The sequence below is a fragment of the Typopeltis vanoorti genome, chromosome 5 (genome assembly GCF_054136105.1).
Source record: "Typopeltis vanoorti isolate ZY-2024b chromosome 5, IOZ_Tvanoo_1.0, whole genome shotgun sequence".
Lineage (NCBI taxonomy): Eukaryota > Metazoa > Arthropoda > Arachnida > Uropygi > Thelyphonidae > Typopeltis > Typopeltis vanoorti.
The window spans coordinates 39426553-39447179 of record NC_143553.1 but is presented as its reverse complement, the minus strand read 5'-3'; the positions used below and the strand labels follow the sequence as shown (position 1 = coordinate 39447179).

The 20627-nt window shown below is 37.6% G+C and overlaps 1 protein-coding gene across 2 annotated transcripts in view; it reads left to right on the top strand.

Annotated features, from left to right (window-relative positions):
- Golgin104 (coiled-coil domain-containing protein 186) overlaps positions 1-20627 on the top strand; it is a 502507-nt gene that overhangs the window by 143286 nt on the left and 338594 nt on the right. For both annotated transcript variants that reach the window (XM_090392368.1, XM_090392369.1), the window contains exon 7: positions 14581-14667. In XM_090392368.1, the coding sequence (XP_090248494.1) occupies positions 14581-14667 (87 nt within the window). The remainder of the gene's footprint in view (positions 1-14580; positions 14668-20627) is intronic.

Sequence of the window (20627 nt, the reverse complement as noted above, 5' to 3'; positions counted from 1 at the left end):
CAGTTAGCTCCATTTCTTTGCTATTCAGGCTTCTAATGTTGATAGTACCGATCTTTAACTCTGGTGATGTTGAATTGGGGTGTGTTTTCAGATTTGTTCCAGTAGCTGACTTCGCTATTCGCCCTGGTTCCCTGGCGAAAACAATGGGGGCCTTGTTTAACCGGGTGACGCCCCAGCTGGCATGAAATTTTGTAATGTTGTACCATCATTGTCTATATTGGTTTAAGCCAATAAGAATACAATTTGGTCGGCTGAATCCCAAATTGCCAGCCCAACCTCATTCGTTCAGTATCCAGGTAGATACCCAACAGGGTGCACCACGAGAAGGTGAGGATTGGACATTAGGTCAGAAGCCCTGGTCGGTTCTCCGCATTCCTTTAAAGGCTATGTGGAGGTCTCCTCTCAGTTATACAGCTTTGACCCTTAAGCATCCCATGGAATGAACTTCCCATGCTTAATAAAAGTGACCTATCCCAACAAACAGATTTCTTATCGACTGTGAATAGCAAGTTGGAAGGCACCAGCCCTGCATCGCATGAATGGGACTGGTCAGATCTGACCTATGCATAGCAAATAAAAAGGCAGCAATTACGAAAAGAATAAGAAACTTTAAAGTGGAGATGAAACATGGAAAATCAATTATAAAGAAGGAACATTAGCGAGAGAAACAAATTCTGCAAATAACAAGCATGGAAACCTGACCCCAAACATTGCGTAGGGGATATATGGGACCCACGTTTTCAAAAGCAAACTTCACAGAACCTTCCATGTCCATTTCACAAATGTATGTGGTCACAGTTCTAACCTTAATGATGTTCACTTCCACCTCCAGTCTGCGAAACCTCATCTTCTCTTTCTGACAGAAACTCAAATCTCAACCTCCTCAAACACTACTTGTTTCTGCTCTCCCAGCTACCCACCTCTTTAATTCCTTTTTTTCCCTCAGAGGTGGGGGTCTACACATATGTTTGTTTTGATATACCATACCAAAGAGTATCCGACCTGAAATCTTCCAGTTTTTGACCTCCTTTGACTAAAAATCACTACCTCATTCTACCAAATTCACATTCTGTCTCCTACTGCTCTTCTAATGCCAACAACCACTCTGACCTCTTCAATCACCTTTGCTTAATTTCATTGTCCACAGCACCAGCTGGCTGTCAATTGTACAGATCAAGCATGTAGAGGCTGAGACTTTTGCAGTCACTTGTGTGAGATTGTTTGTGATTGTGTCTGCCATCTAGACAGCTCAGGCCACAGTGTTGTACAGATCTCTTCCCTCATGGAATAACAATACATAACCACTCACATCCATGCATTATGGCATTACCAGACAGCCAAGTGGGATGATCTTTGCAACTTCTATGCCTCATTTACTTGGTCAAGTTACTGTTTCCATCACCTGAGCCAAACCTGTGTGCAGAAAAAAATCACTGAAATAATTCTCATTGGCATTCTGACATTTATTCCCTGCATCATTCTAAATTCTTGTCCCCTATCTGAGCCGCGTGCCAAGGCTATACAAAAAGAGTCAGGCATACGGCAATTGCCTTGCATCTAAAACTCCATCTTCCTATATAGCATACACAAATCCAGGAATAGCTGCAAGAAAATTATCACCACATTGAAAACTCATTTTAAATGAGCCAAAAGAAGGAATCTTGCATTCTGCTTAAACATCAGCAATGCCATTAGGTCTGATTTATGCTCTTCTTTTTCAATGTCTTTTATGTGTTCAGACATGCAGATCTCTCCCAATCTTCCTATCTGGCCTACATAACAAATACCACAAGAGCAATGAATTTCTGCATCCACCAAAACCTCCACATCACCCCCATGAAAGAACTAGGTGTCTCTGAGATTCATTGCTCTTGTGGCATTTGTTATGTAGGCCAGACAGAAAGGTTGGGAGAGATATGCATGTCTTAACGCGTAAAAGACGTTGGAAAAACGAAGAGAGCATAAATCAGGCCTTGCATTCCACACAACCACTACTGGCCATCAAGTACTCTAGCAACAAACAAAAATGTCATATGTTGATTGTAACTGTTTTACAAGAAAATTTAAAGAAGCTTTGCAAATGCTTAGAATTCCTACACAATGCAATAAAAAATCAAGGCTTAATTTTATATTACGTATGATCTGCTTTCATCAAAAATTTAACCGTTCCAGATCTAGGATATATCACGCATGATACCACAGAATGTGATAGCAACAACTAGCAGTGTTCAACACGCATACAGTAAAGAGTTTATCAATTGTGTTTATCAGTTTTGAAGTTATCAAAAATGTCTAATGTGTGTAATTAATTGTTAATAGGCTTTTGTTGTGTTAACCTTTATGTACCACTAGCCCTGATAATGTAAGTCGTACGACATATTTAACTTGTTGGGTTTTAATTGCTTATTTTTAATTTATATTTTTTATTAAACTTCTTATTTATATTATAATGTTGTCTCAATACCGAAAACTTCTGTTAGATCATACTTTGGGGTGTTAACTACTCATTTCTCTGTGGTCAGGGATTGTAAGGTTTTCCCTGGGTAACAAACCCTAACAAATTTATATTTATACTGCGCCAGTTAGAGTTATTATACTTTAGATATGTTCGGGGGCTCTCAAAATGTTGCAGTTGTGGCCCCTTCTCTTTCTTATTTGGTTATATCTTTCTTTCCCCTTAATCATGGTTCGTAGTTTAGTGAGTGGCAAATGTCGGTCTCAAACACAAATTTTATACCAGGATTTCAAATGACAAAACATAGTTTTATTTTACACTAATAAAATTACATTAAACATGAAATAATCAATTCTTCTGTTATCTTAGTCCGATTAAACCACATTCAAACAATATCACATGAAAATCTCACATATTAGCATATTTATCATTCTCTAAGAAAGGCATGCACTTGGGCAATTAATACAAATTTATCTAGACAAAATCTCAGGGAAAAGAGCTAAGGTAACATTTGTATGCTAGATTGAACAAAAATCACTTGACATGGTTCTTTGGACTACCAGTCCAATGTTCCTAAAGTTACTCCGACAAATAAATTTTTCAGTTTTCTTTTAGCAACGCTGCTTAATGTGTTTTCCTTCAATGCTCTCACTTAACGTCAGAAAGGACAAAATTGCCTTACCATTTTCTGGCTGCTCACTGTTTCACTGAATGACCACGTGCGAGTGATGTGTGCATCCTGGTTGGATCCTTGTTCACACTGCAGATTCTTTTCCTTTCCATCTCATGGATTCGCGCGCACTGAAATTTCGCCGTTTGCTGGGAACATCTGAGGTGCTTGTCTGGGATTTCTGGATCCTTCAAGGGGAAACATCACGGTTCGGGTTTCACTTAGACCCGAGCTTTCCCTTTCTAGTCAGAGATCATCCTCACTTCCCACCTCCTTTTCTTTCCCTGTTTTTTCACCTTATGTCCCTCACTCTCTGTTTCCTACCTTTTTCTTCCAAGGAGCTTACATTCACGGTCACATCAAATTGCTTCATTGCGAACCAGTCACGTTTTCTTAGTTTGCCATAGCTTACACATACTATTCCTTTATTTCGATTTATACACATTATTTTCCTTCATTAAAATTACACATATTAAATATTTCACAAGCTTTCCTTTTCAATAATTAATGGATATACACTTAATAATTAGATACACGCTCAATACACAATTATATGATACACTTTACACTCAGTATACAATTATATATTACACTTTACTTTATCCCCCTTCCTTATTTCTTTCCAATACAAATCTTGACCAGCAGTATAGGTATTTTCTCTAGTTTAAAGCTCCTTTCATTGTTAGATCAGGAATGAGTGTCTGTCTAGTAAAGGCAGGCCTCATTCACGATCTAACAAAGCCCCCCCCCCTTTTTTTTTCTTAAAATATTTTTCACCAAAGATTTTCTTTAATCATGGAATTGTTTTTTTTTTCATTGCCTGTTCCCTTCCGTTTCTCCTTTTCTTTATCAAGGCATTGAGGCATTCTAGTCAGTTCAGTGTACATGCTGTCTTCTGTTTCCACGCATTTATCACCGTCCTTTGGTCTACGACATGGCTTCCATTTTCCTGAGAGCTCCCTTCAGTGTTCAGCATTTTGATTTCATTCATCTTCTGGGGTGGAACAAGCCCTTCCAACTCCAGCTGAGTCTTACCAATATGGTGTTGCCTTTCCTTGGATGGGATAGACTCCCTTGATTTGTCAGCCACATGGATCAGAGAACCACCCTCTCCGTTCGGGCTTCCTAGAGTCGGTCTCATCGTAACAGAGCTTCCTTTTTTTTGGGATTGAATCATCTTTCCTGGATAGCTGCAAGCGAAGTCATTTTTCCTGAGAAAATCCTCCCCCAGAATTAGTCCTTCGTGGGGTAATGAACCTGTGGGTATGACAAGGAAAGTGTGCCATGCACAGAGGCCCAACTTCGACAAACGCACTCTCAACCTGACACTTCTGATAATTCGCGTTGTGGGGGGGGGGATATGCCTAAGACCTTGATGGGGTATTTCATGTGTCTCACTCTTCTACTCACTCTAGGTTCCATTTTTCTGATAACCTTCTCGGAAATCATAGAATATTGTGATCCAGTGTCGACAATTCCTTTAAGGTTCCTCCCATATGTTGTCATGTCAATGGACATGCCCGGTGTCCACTTACCCAGGTTTCCTCTGCTCTTCTTTTGAGATTTTATGCACACATATGAAGTTGCTTCAGGCTGTTATCTAGTTCGTATTCTGCCAGATGAAGCATAGCAGTCACGTGCTATGTGACCCAATTTGTTGCAGGAATAGCATCAAGGGGGGTTTCTTGTGATCTTCTCTTCTCACTGCCTGATGCTAAATTTGAGGGTGGGAGTAGTTGGTCGAATCTTTTCACGAGGGTGTCCATCTTTTCAAGCAAAGGTGTTTGCAGTCTCTCAACTTCCCTTTTCACTATACTTACGATCTTCTCTTCTTGGCCTGGAATGTTTTCCTGATTCTCAGCAGGGATTATCCTTAACCTATCGAATGCAGTGTCAAACCGCTCAATAAGTGGTTGTTGCATTTTCTCTATCTCCTGTGTGACGATAGAACGAACATCGTCGACGTCACAGGATTTAAGGTTGATGCTACAGATTGATTCTGTCTTGGGCTTCATTTCTTTGGCACCTTTCTCTCTCCTTCCTATTTACTTCTATTTTGTTCAATGCATGCTTCTTAATGGTATCCCTGTTGTCTCTGATCACGTCACGTTGATGGAGCCTATGGCAGTTGCAGGGCGAATATCCCCAAGTAACTGCTCTCACTCTAATACTGCATCATAGCAGCTTTTTGGATCACTTATTCCCTTTCCAAATGCTGTTTCCTTCTGATCTTGTCTTAGCCTGATTCAGAAGTGTTGAAAGACAACCCAATCGAAGTGACATCTTTCCTCATCGGGTACACTTAAGGAGCTTGCCAGAGTGATTAGCCTGTTGTGAAACTCCTTCCTTTTCTTTCTGGACTATCCTTTGTAATTTCCAAAGGTTGGGTCCAACATTTTTAGTTTTTGAAAACTGGGAGATCAAGGCTTCTCTAAATCTCTGGTATTCTAGTGTTTGCTTTATTATGGGCAACGAGTAGAAGGATTTTGCCCTGCCAACTAGTTTGCTGCGCAGGAGGACAAGTAGCTGAAAGTTGCTCTATCGTCCTATTTTCCTAAGTTCTTCTACATAGTCAAAAAATGCTTTGACATCATCTGTATCATTTCTGGAAAATTGGGGAATAATTTGTTGGGGGTTTACACTTTTCAAGAATTCAGAGTCACTCAGCTCTGAACTCGATGGTGTGGCCATACCTGTACTCTTGGTTCTATTCTATCTATTGTTATATATATATATATATATATATATATATTTTTTTTTTTTTTTTCACTGCCTGGTCTTTGTGTTTGAGGTCGAGACCTACTTACTGTGATAGATCCAAATTATCACTTTTCTTAGAACCTAGTCACATCCTGTCGGCTGCGCCATTGTTAGATCATACTTTGGGGTGTTAACTACTCTATTCTTAATGTGTCTAATTTGTATACTAGATTGAGCTAGAATCACTTGACATGGCTCTTTGGACTACCAGTCCAAAGAGCCATAACAATGAAAGGAGTTTAAAGCTCCTTTCATTGTTAGATCAGGAATGAGTGTCTGTCTAATAAAGGCAGGCCTCATTCATGATCTAACACTTCCCATAGAACAGTTCTTTTTGTTTGGAACATTGAACTGACATCCATTATCATTTGTCCATATTTGTCCAAGTGTACACTAAAACGGTTTGTTTTAGTGTACACTTGGAGGAATTATTGTCTATTAATTATTGCATATCACTTTTCCAAACTTATTATCATCAGCAAATCACTGGATATCACCCTTTTGACCTCTCCAAATGTTATTAATATGAAAGTTAAGCAGCAGTAACCTAAACAGAGAATTCTGTAGTATACCATTGTTTACCCCCCCCCCCCACACACACACGGCACTGATATGTTATGGGTATTGTATAACCTTTAGTCTGTGGATTAGATGTGTGTGTGTTGGGGGGGGGGGGGGCACTCCTCTTGGACTCTGTACATCATATATCCTTTTCTGATATTTATCAGTCACCAGCTCTGTTATACGTCATAAGTTTATTTTGTATACCAATCTCTTTGTGTTTGTATAACAATCTTGCATGTGGAATCCTCTCAAATGAGGCTCTTTGTTCTTTTGAAAGAAGTACTGAATTAACTAGTTGACTCTAATGATATCCCCAAAATCTTAGAATATCAATATATCTTCACAACATTTATTTAAATTCTGTTTTCATAAATTTATGAATCGATTTGTCAGGTCTCTTTCAGATCTATTGGGTTGGCAAATAAGTTCATTCGGTTTTTCAGAGTGGAATGAAACACATTTTATTTAATATATATAATACATACTAGTCAGTTATATACCGCGCGGTTAGCCTAGTGGCTTTGTGCTTCGCAACCATATGCCTGGGGAAGGAGTGTCCCAGGTTCGATTCCCGTTGTAAACGTGAGGAATTTGAGGATCTTCCTCAGGCATAGCCAAGTTAGCCGGTCTTGGGCGCGGACAGTAGGGTTTTTTCCGCTAGTTTATCTGGCGTTTTTCATCCCGCAAGCAGGCAAACCGGCCCCGTGAACATACGCCTCTACAGTCAAAAAAATATATCCCCCCCCCCAGCGGCAGACCAGGCGACGGGTCGGTTGGGAGTAGTACTAACAAGAAGTCGCATCTAAGTAACATGCGGACCCTGCATAGGAAGTGGGAATAACGCGTAGAAGAAGAAGAAGAAGAAGAAGATACTAGTCAGTTATATATTTGACCCTCTTTATCAGTGACCTCTTGCCATCTGTCCACCAACTTCATTATGGCACGTTCATAAAACTCCTGAGGTTTACTGGCGAAAAACTGATTCAGGTGTGTTTTGACAGCCTTCTTATTAGCGAAGATTTTTCCGTTCAGAGAATTCTGCAACGATTGAAATAAGTTGTAATTGGAAGGTGCCAGGTCCGGTGAATACGAAGGATGCGGCAAAACATCCCAGCCAAGACGTAACAATTTACTCCGGGTTGTTAACGATGTGTGGGGTCTGGCTTTGTTGTGGTGAAAGATAACTCCTTTCCGATTTGCCATTTCAGGACGTTTTGTGCTAATTGCGTGGGTCAAGCGCGTTAACTGTGAGCAATAGGCAGTTGAATCAATCGTTCTGCCTGATGGTAACACCTCGTAGTGGACAATACCTTTATAATCCCACCACATAGAGAGCATGATCTTCTTTGGGTGCAGTCTCGCTTTCGAGTTTTTTTGCAGCAGTTTTCTCTTATTCCCCCCCCCCCCCCCATGATCTTTTACATACCATGTTATCGTACACAACCCAATTTTCATCTCTCGTAATCAGCTTCTAAAGTGAGTCATTTTCTTGGCGAAGTCACAGCGAATCGCAGATGGATATGCGAGCAGTCATATTGGCCTCAGTCAATTTATGTGGCACCCAAACATTGACTTTTGAAACATATCGCAGCTTGTGCAAATGGTTTTCAACTCTTGTATGTTTGTATGTTTGTTTCTTAAAAAATTCGCAATGTTTGTGATGGATTTTTGTCTTTCGCAACACTTGAATCAACCTCGATCGGGTGACCGGCTCGAAGCACATCACTGATGTTGAAATCTCCAGAACGGAATTTGGCAAACCACTTTTGGCATATGCATTCTGTTAAGACACCATCCCCATATATGCTGCATATTTTTTATTGGCCTCCGCAGCTCGTTTGCCTTTTTTTTGAAATAAAAAAGCAAAATATGCCAGTAATGTGCATTATTTCCTTCCATTTCTAAAAATATGTTACACACGCAACTGAAGTAGGCCAAACGAAAATTCACTGAAAGGTTATGTGAGATGTCGCCTTTCAACTGCGCAATAACGTTGCACGGTAGCACAACAATAGCGACAGGCAAAGCGGCATAAACTTGTACTAATGCATAAACCGAACGAACTTATTTGCCAACCCAATAAAACAACATGTATGAACATATACCAAACAATTACCAACAACGCATTAAGAATATTAATTATGAGAAAGTAGCTCTTTTTGATCATGTCTTGTAACTGTTTTGCCTAAAATGATTGGAAAGGCATCTGTTACCTACGTTATATTAAAACGTGGTTTTAAGGAATCCTGTAAGTTATTCAATCAATCAGCATATTTTCACCAAAAATGATAGATTAAATATTTCCAGAATTGGACAGCCATATCTAACTCATATAAATCCCAGTCAGTCAGTACAAGCGTTTCTGAGTATATACTATCAAGGGATGCACTAATTGTTGTATTATAATAGTCAAGCACAGTTAGGATTTCATGGCTAGTTTCTAATCATGAACTTTCTTCAAATAATGCCTGTCATAGCTCTCTTTTAACTGGGTGTCACTGACAAAGCATATCTGTATCTGTTACCTCATTCCACTTATTTGCCACTCTCCATGCAAAAAATCTAACTCTTGCACAATCTCGTGGAAGTGATAGGAATTTCTAATATATCATAATTTTCATTGCTTTATTTGGAAACCATGTTTGGTCTGTAGGTTTCTAGATTATGTAACTCTTATGTAGACGTAGGTTTCTGTGGTTAAGCAGTTCTGTAGGTAGTTTTCAGTATTGAAACCACATTAATATAAAGAGTTTCTTAATAAATAAACAATTAAAAAAACCCGACAAGTTTCGTTCATCGTAAGACTTACATAATGTATGTCTTATACTTTATATATCATTATTTGGGGTAATGGTATATAAAGGCTTAACACAACAAAAGCTTCTTCTTCTCTTCCGTTTAAGACGGGTTGAGTCTTCTCTTGAGCAGGATCTTCCAATCTTCTCTATTCCTTGCTGTTCAAAAAAAGTTCCTTATATGTTCTGCATCCCGAGATGTTCTTTATTAATTTCAACCAGATAATTCTTGGTCTTCCAGGTCTTCTTTTTTCAGTTGGAAAAGTATTGATTAGGACATTAGGAAGTCTGTCTGCGTCCATGCGTACAGTGTGTCCAAACCATCTCAGTTGTTGTTTTCTAATATTGTCTTTTTATACAATAGTTCTTGTCTGACTGTGATGTTTGTTTTCTTTTCTATCCAACTTGTTCTATTTATTTTTCTTAAGCATTTCATTTCAAATGCCAGCAGTTTTTTCTCTTCTTTTTTTAACTGTCCACGCTTTTTCTCCATAGATGACTGTTGGTATAATAATTGCTTCATATAATTTGATTTTGGCTTGCTTAGATATCTTGTTTGTTTTCCAGATTTTCTGTAATTTTCCCCATGGTGGTCCATCCTATCGCTATTCTGTGTTTGATTGTTTTGAGTTCATCTATTGTTTCTGTTAGTTTTGATCCAAGGTATATGAAGTTGTCTACTTGTTCTATTTATTCTCCGTTTAGGGTGGCTGAGATGGTAGTTCGATTCCTACCTATTTTCATCACTTTTGTCTTTTATATATTCATTGTCATGTCATATGTTTTACAGGTTTCGTTTAGCTTGTTGATCAACTTTTGTAGTTCATTTGGGGTTCTAGCAAGAAGGACGGGATCATCTGCATATTTGATATTATTTATGTTTAAACCATTGACATTGATTCCAGGCTCATTGTCTATTGCCTTCTTTACAACTTCTTCTAGATATATGTTGAATAGGCATGGGGATAATGGGCATCCTTGCATTACTCCTTTTTGGATCTCTATGGGTTCTGTTGTGAGTGTGTCCTTTTTAATTATTGCATTTGTCTTAGAGTAATATTTTATCAGAAACTGTATTATATATTTGTCTATTGCTTTTTCTAGTAGAATTTTAAGAAGGATTTCTCTGTTTTATACGAAATTTTACAAAAGCTTGTTTAAAGTCCACAAAACAACAATATAGTTCTGTATGGTCTTCCCAGCTGAGCTCTGCTAGTTGGTGCAATGTGAAAATTTGGTCTATTGTTGAATAGTTTCCTCGGAAACCAGCTTGTTCTATGCCTATCATTTCTTCATAGGTGTTTTTTAATCCATTTTGTATAATTCTTATGAATATTTTATAGGTGTGAGGGAGTAAATTGATTGGTCTGTAATTTCTGCAGTCTCTTTTGTCTCCTTGTATATTGGGATGATGTTTCCAGTTCTCCAGTCATCTGGGATCTCTCCTGTTTGTAGTATTTTATTGAATAGGGTTGTTAAATATTCTGTTGATGTGCTGCCTCCATATGACCACAGTTCAGTAGGGATAGTATCAATGCCTGGTGCTTTATTGTTTTTTATCTGTTTTATTGCGTATCTAACTACTTCTTGTAAAATTTTTGGGTGATCATTATTTTCTTTTATTGTTGGCATTGCAGTTTTGTTTCCTTGGTGGAAGATAGTCTTAAAATGGTTTGACCAGATTTTTCTTATATATTCAATATTCCTGGTTTCAGTCATCTTGTTGTTTATCATTGTTACTGCTTTTGCTGATAATTCCTTTGTAATTTCTCTTACAGTATCATGGAAGATTTTAGGTTGTTTTGTTGGTATGCTTCTTGGCATTTCTTAGTTTTTTCTTCTAACCATTTTTCTTTGGCTTTTTTGCATAGGTTATCAACTTTATTTTTTAGTGCTCTGTATTTTTCTCTATTCTCTTCATTGTTTTGTTGGTTTACAAGTATCTTGGCCTCTCTTTTCTCTTCTATGGTAGCTATGATTTCTTGGGTTATCCACTGTTTGTTTATTTTGGATTTGGGACCTAGAGTGTCTTTTGCAATTGATAACACTGTTTCTTTCCTTCTTCCCAGTATTTTCCGCTGTTCTGGAAGATGGAGGGTTTTAATTTCAAGCACATCTCTTCTAAAAATCAACTTCTGCTTGAGCTATCTTTTAGTTTTGATAGGTTGATGCTTTCTTCTTTTCTGATATTGTTTTTCCTGTTGAATTTTATCTTCACTTTGGCAGTTAATATTTCGTAGTCAGTGTCAAAATCAAAACTTCTTAATGTTCGTACATTATTTACTGATCTTTTCCATTGTTTGTTTATGATAATATAGTATATGCAGTTCTTTATATTACCATCTGGGGATGTCCATATGTATTTATTATTAGGGTGTTGATAGAACGATGTGTTTGTAATCATTAGATTGTTTGCTTTACAGAAGTGGAGTAATTGTTCTCCTCTGTCGTTAAGCTCTCTGTATCCAAATTTCCCCATCACATCTTTTTTGTCTGCTGTGAACTGTCCTATTTTAGCATTAAAATCTCCCATCACTATCATGAGTTCTCTATTTTTGGGATTATCTATTTCCTGTTGTAGTTCTTCATAGAAATTTTCTATTTCTTCCTCTGAATGGTTACTGTCTGGTGCATATATTTGGATTATTTTAATTGTTTGACCTTTTTCTTTTGCTTGAAGTTTGGCTGTGATTATTCTAGGAGACACTGGGTTTATTTCAATTACTGAGTGTGTAAGTTTCTTTTCAATTAATAATGCAACTCCTCCTCCTCTGTGTATGTTATCTTCTCTTCCTGAGAAGTACAGTCTTCCTTCTGGTAAATCCATGAATCCATCTTCGCACCAATGTGTCTCTGATAAAACTAAAATACTCCATTTCAGTCTTTTTAAATTTTCCAGGTCGGTATAGTGATCTTATGTTGAGGGTGGCTACATGTTTCACATCCTTGGCTGACCACATTGCTGATTTCTCACCTACTCTGTGGTCTTCGAGTAGGCGCATTGGTTGTCCCATACGCAGTAGCACTATCTTAGTTTGTAGACTTTTTCCTGCTCATGAACATTACTGGCATAATAATGTAGCCAGCTTGCCATGCCTCTGCTACATCCTTTGGTCCACGGCTCTTTATTCTTTATTCAGAGCAACCCATTTGGGTTTCCCCCATCTGCCACCTGGGGGACGCGCCTGGTAGGAGTGTGGTCTCCCCCAAGAAAGCTTATTGACAATTAATTACACATTAGATGTTTTTTATAACTTTACAACTGTCAAATAATTGAGAAACCTGAATACAAATGATACATTCGTTACTGTATGCATATTGGAACATTGCTGGTTGTTACCACGTTCTGTGGCTCATGCATGCTATATCCGAGGTCCAAGGCAGTTATATTTTTGATGAATGCAGACCACACTTGATGTAAAATCAAGCCTTGATTTTTATTGCACTGTGTAGGAGTCCTAAGCATTAGTGCAGCTTCTTTAAATTTCCTTGTGGAACAGTTGTAATCAATTTTTTTTTTTTTTTAAATAATGAAACCTGTGGTGCGATCACAAGTTTATTTAAATAAACCTGTGATCGCACCACAGGTTTCATTAAAAAGAAACACACGTATTAACCACAGTGAAAATTATTTAATTGTAAATATTTCATCCTAAGTATCTTAGGACATCATCATCAGTACAGTAGTTTAAAACAATAATAGGAATGACATACAGTTAGGGCACATGATTACAATAGAATCTCATTAAACGTGCGTAACTTGTTACAAAAAAAAAAATAAATAAAATAAATAAATAAAAAATTAATTATTTAACCCAATTTTGTATGACAATTTCCCATACTTTAGGAATAGTAAGAACGTCGTTGCGGTTTAAGTTTGGTCTGTGTAGTAGGGCTTCAGAACTTTCTTTGTATAAACGTTCATGTTTATATAAAGATCTCTGTAAAAGTTTAGACTTTTCCCAATGGATCCTGTGGTTTGGATTTTCAATTCCGTGTTGAGAGAGGCCAGATTTTTGTGGTTTAAAGAGACGAATGTGATCTTGATGTTCCAAGATGCATTTCTGAACAGACCTACCTGTCTGTCCAAAGTAAGAGAATTTGCTTGAGCAAATTGTCTCGTCAACGGGAGCCAGGCCCAGAGTGGAGATACTAAGGCAGAAGCAATAGGAGAGGTCATCCTTACCTATAGGAGTTGCCAAAAGGTGTGCCGCCTTATTATTAAATTACTCTGGATTTGGAGAAAGATGTTTGAAAGTTTCTTTTTCACTTGGTTAGACTATAATAAATTTAGTTTAATCCTTTATCCAAGTGTGAGCAAACAAAGTTTGCGCCTGAAAATATCTTCAGGACTGAGGTAAGGTAGTACAAACAACACCTGGAGACCTCAATAAAGGTTCGAAACCGTTATGAGTAGTGGCCCTCCCCTTAATGCATAGCAGTATACATGTCCGCAAGGAGATGTGCTGTGCATTATGGGAGATACTGAGACAAGGAGTTGAGAGCTTGATCCACCTTTGCTGCGAGTTTCCCGGTGTTGTACTACCTTACTTCAGTCCTGAAGATATTTTCAGGTGCAAACTTTGTTTGCTCACACTTGGATAAAGGATTAAACTAAATTTATTATGGTGAGTAAGCTAGTCCCTTATTGGGGTGGTAAAGTTTTTCATCCTGCAAAACAGGCAAACCTGCAAGAACTCACAGAAAAAGCCTTATTTCCTTAGTTGCTTCATCTGTAAATTGAAAGCTAACGAAAACCATGGATCCATCCATACTTTATAGCCAAATATAGAAAGCAACTTAAGAGTTTCAAAATTTACCACAGAGCTTATGAGCAGATAACTTTGCCATTGAAGTTGCCTTGATGTGCACTACTTAGAAGATGAGCTCTGCCCAGTAGTTCATTTCTTTGCATTTTATTAGTGCTTAAAATCAGAATGTCTTAAAGTTAGATTTCACTGGCCTCACAGCAGTTTTGAATGATTGGTTCTCATTAAAGATCCAGACAAAAACATAAAGAGAGCAAAAACTTTGTTCAGGACCTTAGTAATCCTATGTCAGAAAGTTATGTACATCTTAAGTGAACTAGCAGCAGGTGCATAATCACTTACTGAGATGTAGAGCCAAAAGTCCAGTTTGGCATAAGTAAGATATTATTGATTTTATTATTAATGGAGGATATTATTGATATAATATCCTCCATTTTAATATCTATTTAATCTATTCTAATTTTTTCTTTTAATCTTTCCATTCATGCAGTATAGTAATTTAAGAGAATGTATATTAATACTCTGGAACATATGTCTAATTAGTTTGTTTGCATCAATTATGATTAGGTTTACAAGTTATTACGACAAGAAATGGAAGCTCTTAAAAAGAAACATAAACTCATTATTGAAGAAAACAATGGATTAACAGTGAAGGTAATATTCTCTTTACATTATTATTCTCTTTATCTGTCGACTTATAAGCAGTTTTGTTAGCAACTTGATGCAAAGTTTAAAGTTAACTATACTTTTATAGTTAGTAGAAAAATGCAAAACAGATAATCTCTGCATTTGATGCTTTATAAACAAACAGAATTTAAAAAGATAATAATAAAATAAATGAAATTTCTTTTTCTGGGGGTGGGGGATAGATTTTCTGAAGCTGATTGCATTAATTCCAGTTATAGCAATTCCCTCCCCCCCCTCCCCTCAAAAAATGTGTATTTATTACAATCTTAATGAAAGATTTTGTTTAAAAAAAAAAACTGAACAGTTGACAGAATCAACTATATTAGAGTTGATTCCTGCTGTAACAAACAACTGAAAAGACAATATTGGCAGAGTCCATAGGCAATATGCTGTGCTAAAGACAATTCACAGTAACAAACTACCCTCCATAATAATGCCTATTGTCCCAGTGAATTCTCTATAGTGCAAATAGACTATACAAATAGTACTATTTAAGTACTGAATAAAATGTACAGAACAGGCGATCCTTCCAGTACTATTTAAGTACTGAATTAAATATTGAATAAAATGTACAGAACAGGCGATCCTTCCAGACGGAAGACAGAATTTATTTTCCAATAGGAATAGTGTTACTGCTGTAGCATAGATGCCTGAGTAGTAGTTTAATCTTATCGCTTCATTAGGACTATCAGCTAATTTAGCTATTTTAATATTATGCAAGTATATGTTGCTTCAAAACATAGGAACCAGCCATTGTAGTTTTTTTGTATCAGTCTTACACACAAGGTTGTAAAACCTACAGCACATCAATGCTGTGTGTGTGAGCAAGTAGTCAAGATGAACGAAGGAATTTTACTTTTTTTTTTTTTTAAACTGGATTTTGTAGTTCTTAGGAAAAATAGTGCGGGGAATGGGGAAGATGGTTCCAGAGTATATAGGTGGAAGGTATGAAAGAGGAAGATGAGGTGTGGTGTGTCAAGTAAGTACTATTTAAGTACTGAAGCTCATACCAGGAAATAATGTTCAATACTAATTTGATTTTCATTGTAAGTGCTGAACATGATTTCCTAGTTACATATGTACCTCCCAATAGGGATTGTATGCAGGATAAGATTATAGTTCAACACATTTAAAGAGTTCGTTACTGGATTACCATCCACAGTTGTCTTCTAAATTGGGGTATTAGTTTTCAGGTAACTCCTATCTAAATTAGCTCCTAATTTTCAGATCTTTAATTACATGGGTGGTCTGAAAAGTTTTCAGCCTAACAATGAAAAAATGAATTTATAATTTCAAAATTATTTTTATTTTTCAACATAATCTCCCTTAAGACTAATACATTTATTCCAGCAATGCCCCAGCACTATTATCTTGTCCCTATAGTGGTTCTCAGTGAGATCTGTAAAATACCCCTCTACAGCTGCAATCACCTCTTGATTCGAAGAAAAACGCTGACCAGCGAGGAAGAGTTGTAGTTTTAGGAAGAGATAGAAGTCAGAGCGAGCCAAATCCGGGGAATAGGGTGGATGTTCCAAAAATTCATAGTGCAGATCCCTTAATTTTCCCAATGCCAAAAAGACCTTTGTGAGTAGGTGCATTGTCCCAATGAAAGATGATTTTTTCTTTCTGCAAACCAGTCTTTTCTTACGAATTTTTTCATCTAGTCTGGTTAAAAGATCAGAATAATATTTCCCAGTTATTGTTTTACCCTTTTCAAGATAATTAATAAACAAAATGCCTTTGGCATCCCAAAGCACCGATGCCATGACCTTTCCTGCTGATGGAACTGTTTCTGGATTCTGGTGTGTAATGGTGAATCTAAGTGTCATCTATAGTAATAAATCAGTGCACAAAATCAGTTTTATTCTTGTTAAAATGCTCCAAGCACTGTTCGGAGATTTTCATGCGAGTGCATTTTTAATCTGCTGTGAGCAAGTGCAGCACTCATCTTGCGCAAAGCTTTTTCATTTGCAGTTCTTCATGCAAAATATATCCCACACGTTCTTTTGAAATGCCTGTAGTCTCAGCAATTTCATGCACTTTCACTCACCGGTCATCCAATACCATATCGTGCACTCGATCACTGATTTCTGGTGTGTTACACTTTTTGGACGTCCTTCACGTAGATCATCTTCAAGGCTGATACGGCCATGTTTAAACTCGGCAGCCCATTTCTTAATTGTTGAAAATGAAGGAGAAGGTGCCCATAAGCTTTTATGAACTTCGAATGAATTTCTTTTGGCATTAAACCTTCTTTTACAAAGAAGTTTATAACCACATGATACTCAATTTTATCCATTTCAAGGGATACAGACAACACTTTTGCTTCAGGCAGCTGTATAAAACAAACTACTTGATAGAATGACTTGCAATTTCACATGGAGAAAATGAGAAAAAAAAATCTTAACTGGTAATTAGTTTACGGAATTAACAACGCATATAAAGTATATTAATTAAAGGTAACTTTAATGAATAACTTCTATATTTTGGCAATGTCACATTGCCATCATCAGGAACATAAAGATATGGTATGTGCACTCAGGAACTAACACAAAGCAAATGAAGAAAGCAAGAAACTAATATTGTTCCTAAAGTCCTAATAGTGCCCTCTTGTGGGCTAATTTGGTAGTCTTGGCAGTTGGGCTGAAGTTCTCATAATGAAAGTCTCCCAAATTTGGGGCAGTTTCATGCACCCAAATTTGTTGAGGTTAGGAATGTTTTTTAGAGCTGCTGAAGATTCTTGAATAATCTTTCGTATTTAAACTTGCTGCGATGGATTATTTTTGTTTTCTTCCAACGAATTTTATGGTGGGTATCTAAGGCATGGTCTGCCAGCCCGGAGCGGCTGTACTGGTGAAACCGGATGTAGTCTTGGTGTTCTGAAATCCTGATATTTGTTGTTCTGCCTGTTTGGCCAAAGTAGGACAATTTGCAGCTGCAAGGGACCTGGTATACACCAGGTAGGTCTAGGGGAAGTGGTTGGTCTTTGGTAGAGCGGATAAGGGATGCCAACTTTTTATATGGTCTGTAACAGGAAGTAAGGTCATATTTTTTGAGGATATTGGTTATTTTTTCAGAGGTGCCCTGGATGTAGGGGATGGTGATAGACTTAGTGTAATCTTTATTGTGGAGGTTAATAAAATTAGTTTAATCCTTTATCCAAGTGTGAGCAAACAAAGTTTGCGCCTGAAGTATCTTCAGGACTAGGGTAAAGTGATACAACACCAGGGCAACTCGTTGTAAAGGTGGAGAAAGCTACCAACACTCCTAACTCAGTATCTCCTATAATGCAAAACACATCTCCTTGCAGATATGTCTAATGTTATGCATTAAAGGAAGGGCCACTACCCATGGGTAGTGGCCCTTCCTTTTATGCAAAACACATCTCCTTGCGGATATGTCTAATGTTATGCATTAAAGGAAGGGCCACTACCCATGGGTAGTGGCCCTTCCTTTAATGCATAACATTAGACATATCCGCAAGGAGATGTGTTTTGCATAAAAGGAGATACTGAGTTAGGAGTGTTGGTAGCTTTCTCCACCTTTACAACGAGTTGCCCTGGTGTTGTATCACTTTACCCTAGTCCTGAAGATACTTCAGGCGCAAACTTTGTTTGCTCACACTTGGATAAAGGATTAAACTAATTTTATTATACTCTAACCAAGTGAAAAAATAAACTTTATTGTGGAGGGGGGCTGTGGTTTACAGGTTTTAGTATTTTTTGGATTTTTTTGGGGTTATAGCCATTGGCTAAGAAAGTGTTGAGGATGTGGTTTAGTTCAATAGTCAGGGCCTTGTCATCTGAGCAGATTAATTTTGCCCTGTTATATAGTGTTTTTATAATCCCATATTGTTGTGAGGGGGGGGGGATTGCTGGTGAATGTATCTGCCAGTGTGGGTGGGTTTTCTGTAAACAGAGAAAACCAAAGATCCATCAAGCTGGCGGGTGATTAAAGTGTCTAGGAAGGGGAGGGTGTTGTTTTCCTCTTTTTCTAAGGTGAACTGGACTCTGGGATGTTGGTTGTTTAAGTGTGTTAGGAAGGAGTGGAGTGTGTCTGAGCCATGTGGCCAAATAGCAAACACATCATCCACATAACGAAGCCAAATAGTGGGTTTTTGTGGGGCGGAGTTTAAGGCTTTCTCTTCAAATGTCTCCATAAAGAAATTGGCCAAGGGTGGGGAAAGTGGTGAACCCATGGCTGTCCCCTCTATCTTTGTAGAACTTTCCTTGCCAAACGAAATAGCCTGAGTTCATTGTGAACTGAAATAGGGCTGAGATATCGGGAGGAAACTTGGCTTGGATGAGCTCAAGGGTTTCTTTGAGTGGGACATTAGTGAATAGGGAGGAGACGTCAAAACTGACCATTATGTTAGTGTGTTGGAGTGTGAGGTTTTCTATACTGGCTTTAAAGTGGGCCGAGTTTTTTATGTGTGATGGTGTGTTGCCAGTGTAGTGTGTGAGCGTTTTGGCTAAATGTTTGGCTAATTTATATGTGGGGGAATCAATGCCATCCACTATGGGACGCAATGGCACATTTTGTTTATGTATTTTTGGGAGTCCATATAATCGGGGGGGGTCTAGAGTTATAAGGTTTAAGTTTGTTGGTGACTTCCACAGGCCAAGAAGTGACTTTCTTAAGGAGTCTGTGGATAGTTCTAATCTGAGAGCTGGTCGGATTATATTCAATGGGGAGGTAAGTAGTACGGTCTCGTACTAAAGAATTTAGCTTACCTTTGTAGTCTTTTTGATTGAGTACCACAGTGGTGCTTCCCTTATCAGCTTTGGTGATTACTATTTTTTTGTTGTTTTTCAATTCTTGTAGGGCTGTATATTCGTTTTTGGATTAGTTGGATTTTGGAAGTTTGGCTTTAGTGAGAACACCGACTACATCCAGTCTCACGTTGTTGGCGATATGGTTTGGCAGGTTGCGAATTCCACGCTCTATTTGGATCATGATTTCTTCAGCAGGTATCCTTTTAGAAGCTAGGGCGAAATTGTGACCACGTGAAAGTGCGGTGAGTGCTTCAGGCTTTAAAACTGCCGACGAGAGGTTGACTCCAGTGTTGAGTGGTGGCTGGGGTATAGAAGTAGAAATCTTTGTCAGGTTTTCGTATTTTTTCACGTGCCGACTACGTATTTTTTTGAATTCCTTTCTTGCCGATGCGCATGAGATGTCATGAAGTATAGACCATAGATCAAGGCCGAGTGTATTAGAAAGCTCTTTATTTTTATTTAAAATTTTTATAAACATTTCCTTGTTTCAAATTATGTACAGGTTGACTCTCACCATAATATATATATAATATGTACCATTGTTGTTCAGAAGGTGATTCAAGCATATCAAATGGATTTCATGAAATTTTCTGTCTTTCTTTTCTGAATATATCAAAGCTCATAATAGTTGCAGACAAATTATCAACAGAACCAAAACTAATTCTACAAGAAAGTTTTGAATGCAGCAAACCTGTTGCATTTCCCTGTACTTTACAATCCCTTGCCATAGATTTTGTCCAGATGTTTCCATCTCTCTCTCCTTGAATGATTGTATTGCCCACAGAAAAAAGCCAATCACCCCCTCCCCACCCTTTTTCTCTTTCAGTTTGTACATCGATAAATTCTGAATAATAAAAAAAGCAACCTCTTACCACTGCAAACTGAGAATATTCATTGTCCTTTTTAAATTTTTAGTAGAAAGAGAAGGAATTTTGTTCAATCAAAATTTCTTATTTCTTTCTACCAAAACTTGTTCAAAAATGGATATTTAAAAAAAAAAAAGTATCGTATGGTGTTCTAAATTTTCTGATGATTGTGTTCAAATCACCTTTTGTATTGCCTTTTTTTTTTCCAGCTATCTTATTCCACTAGTATTTATCCTGCAATTTAGAAAATAACCCATATTCAATTCATTTCGATAACAAATCTTTA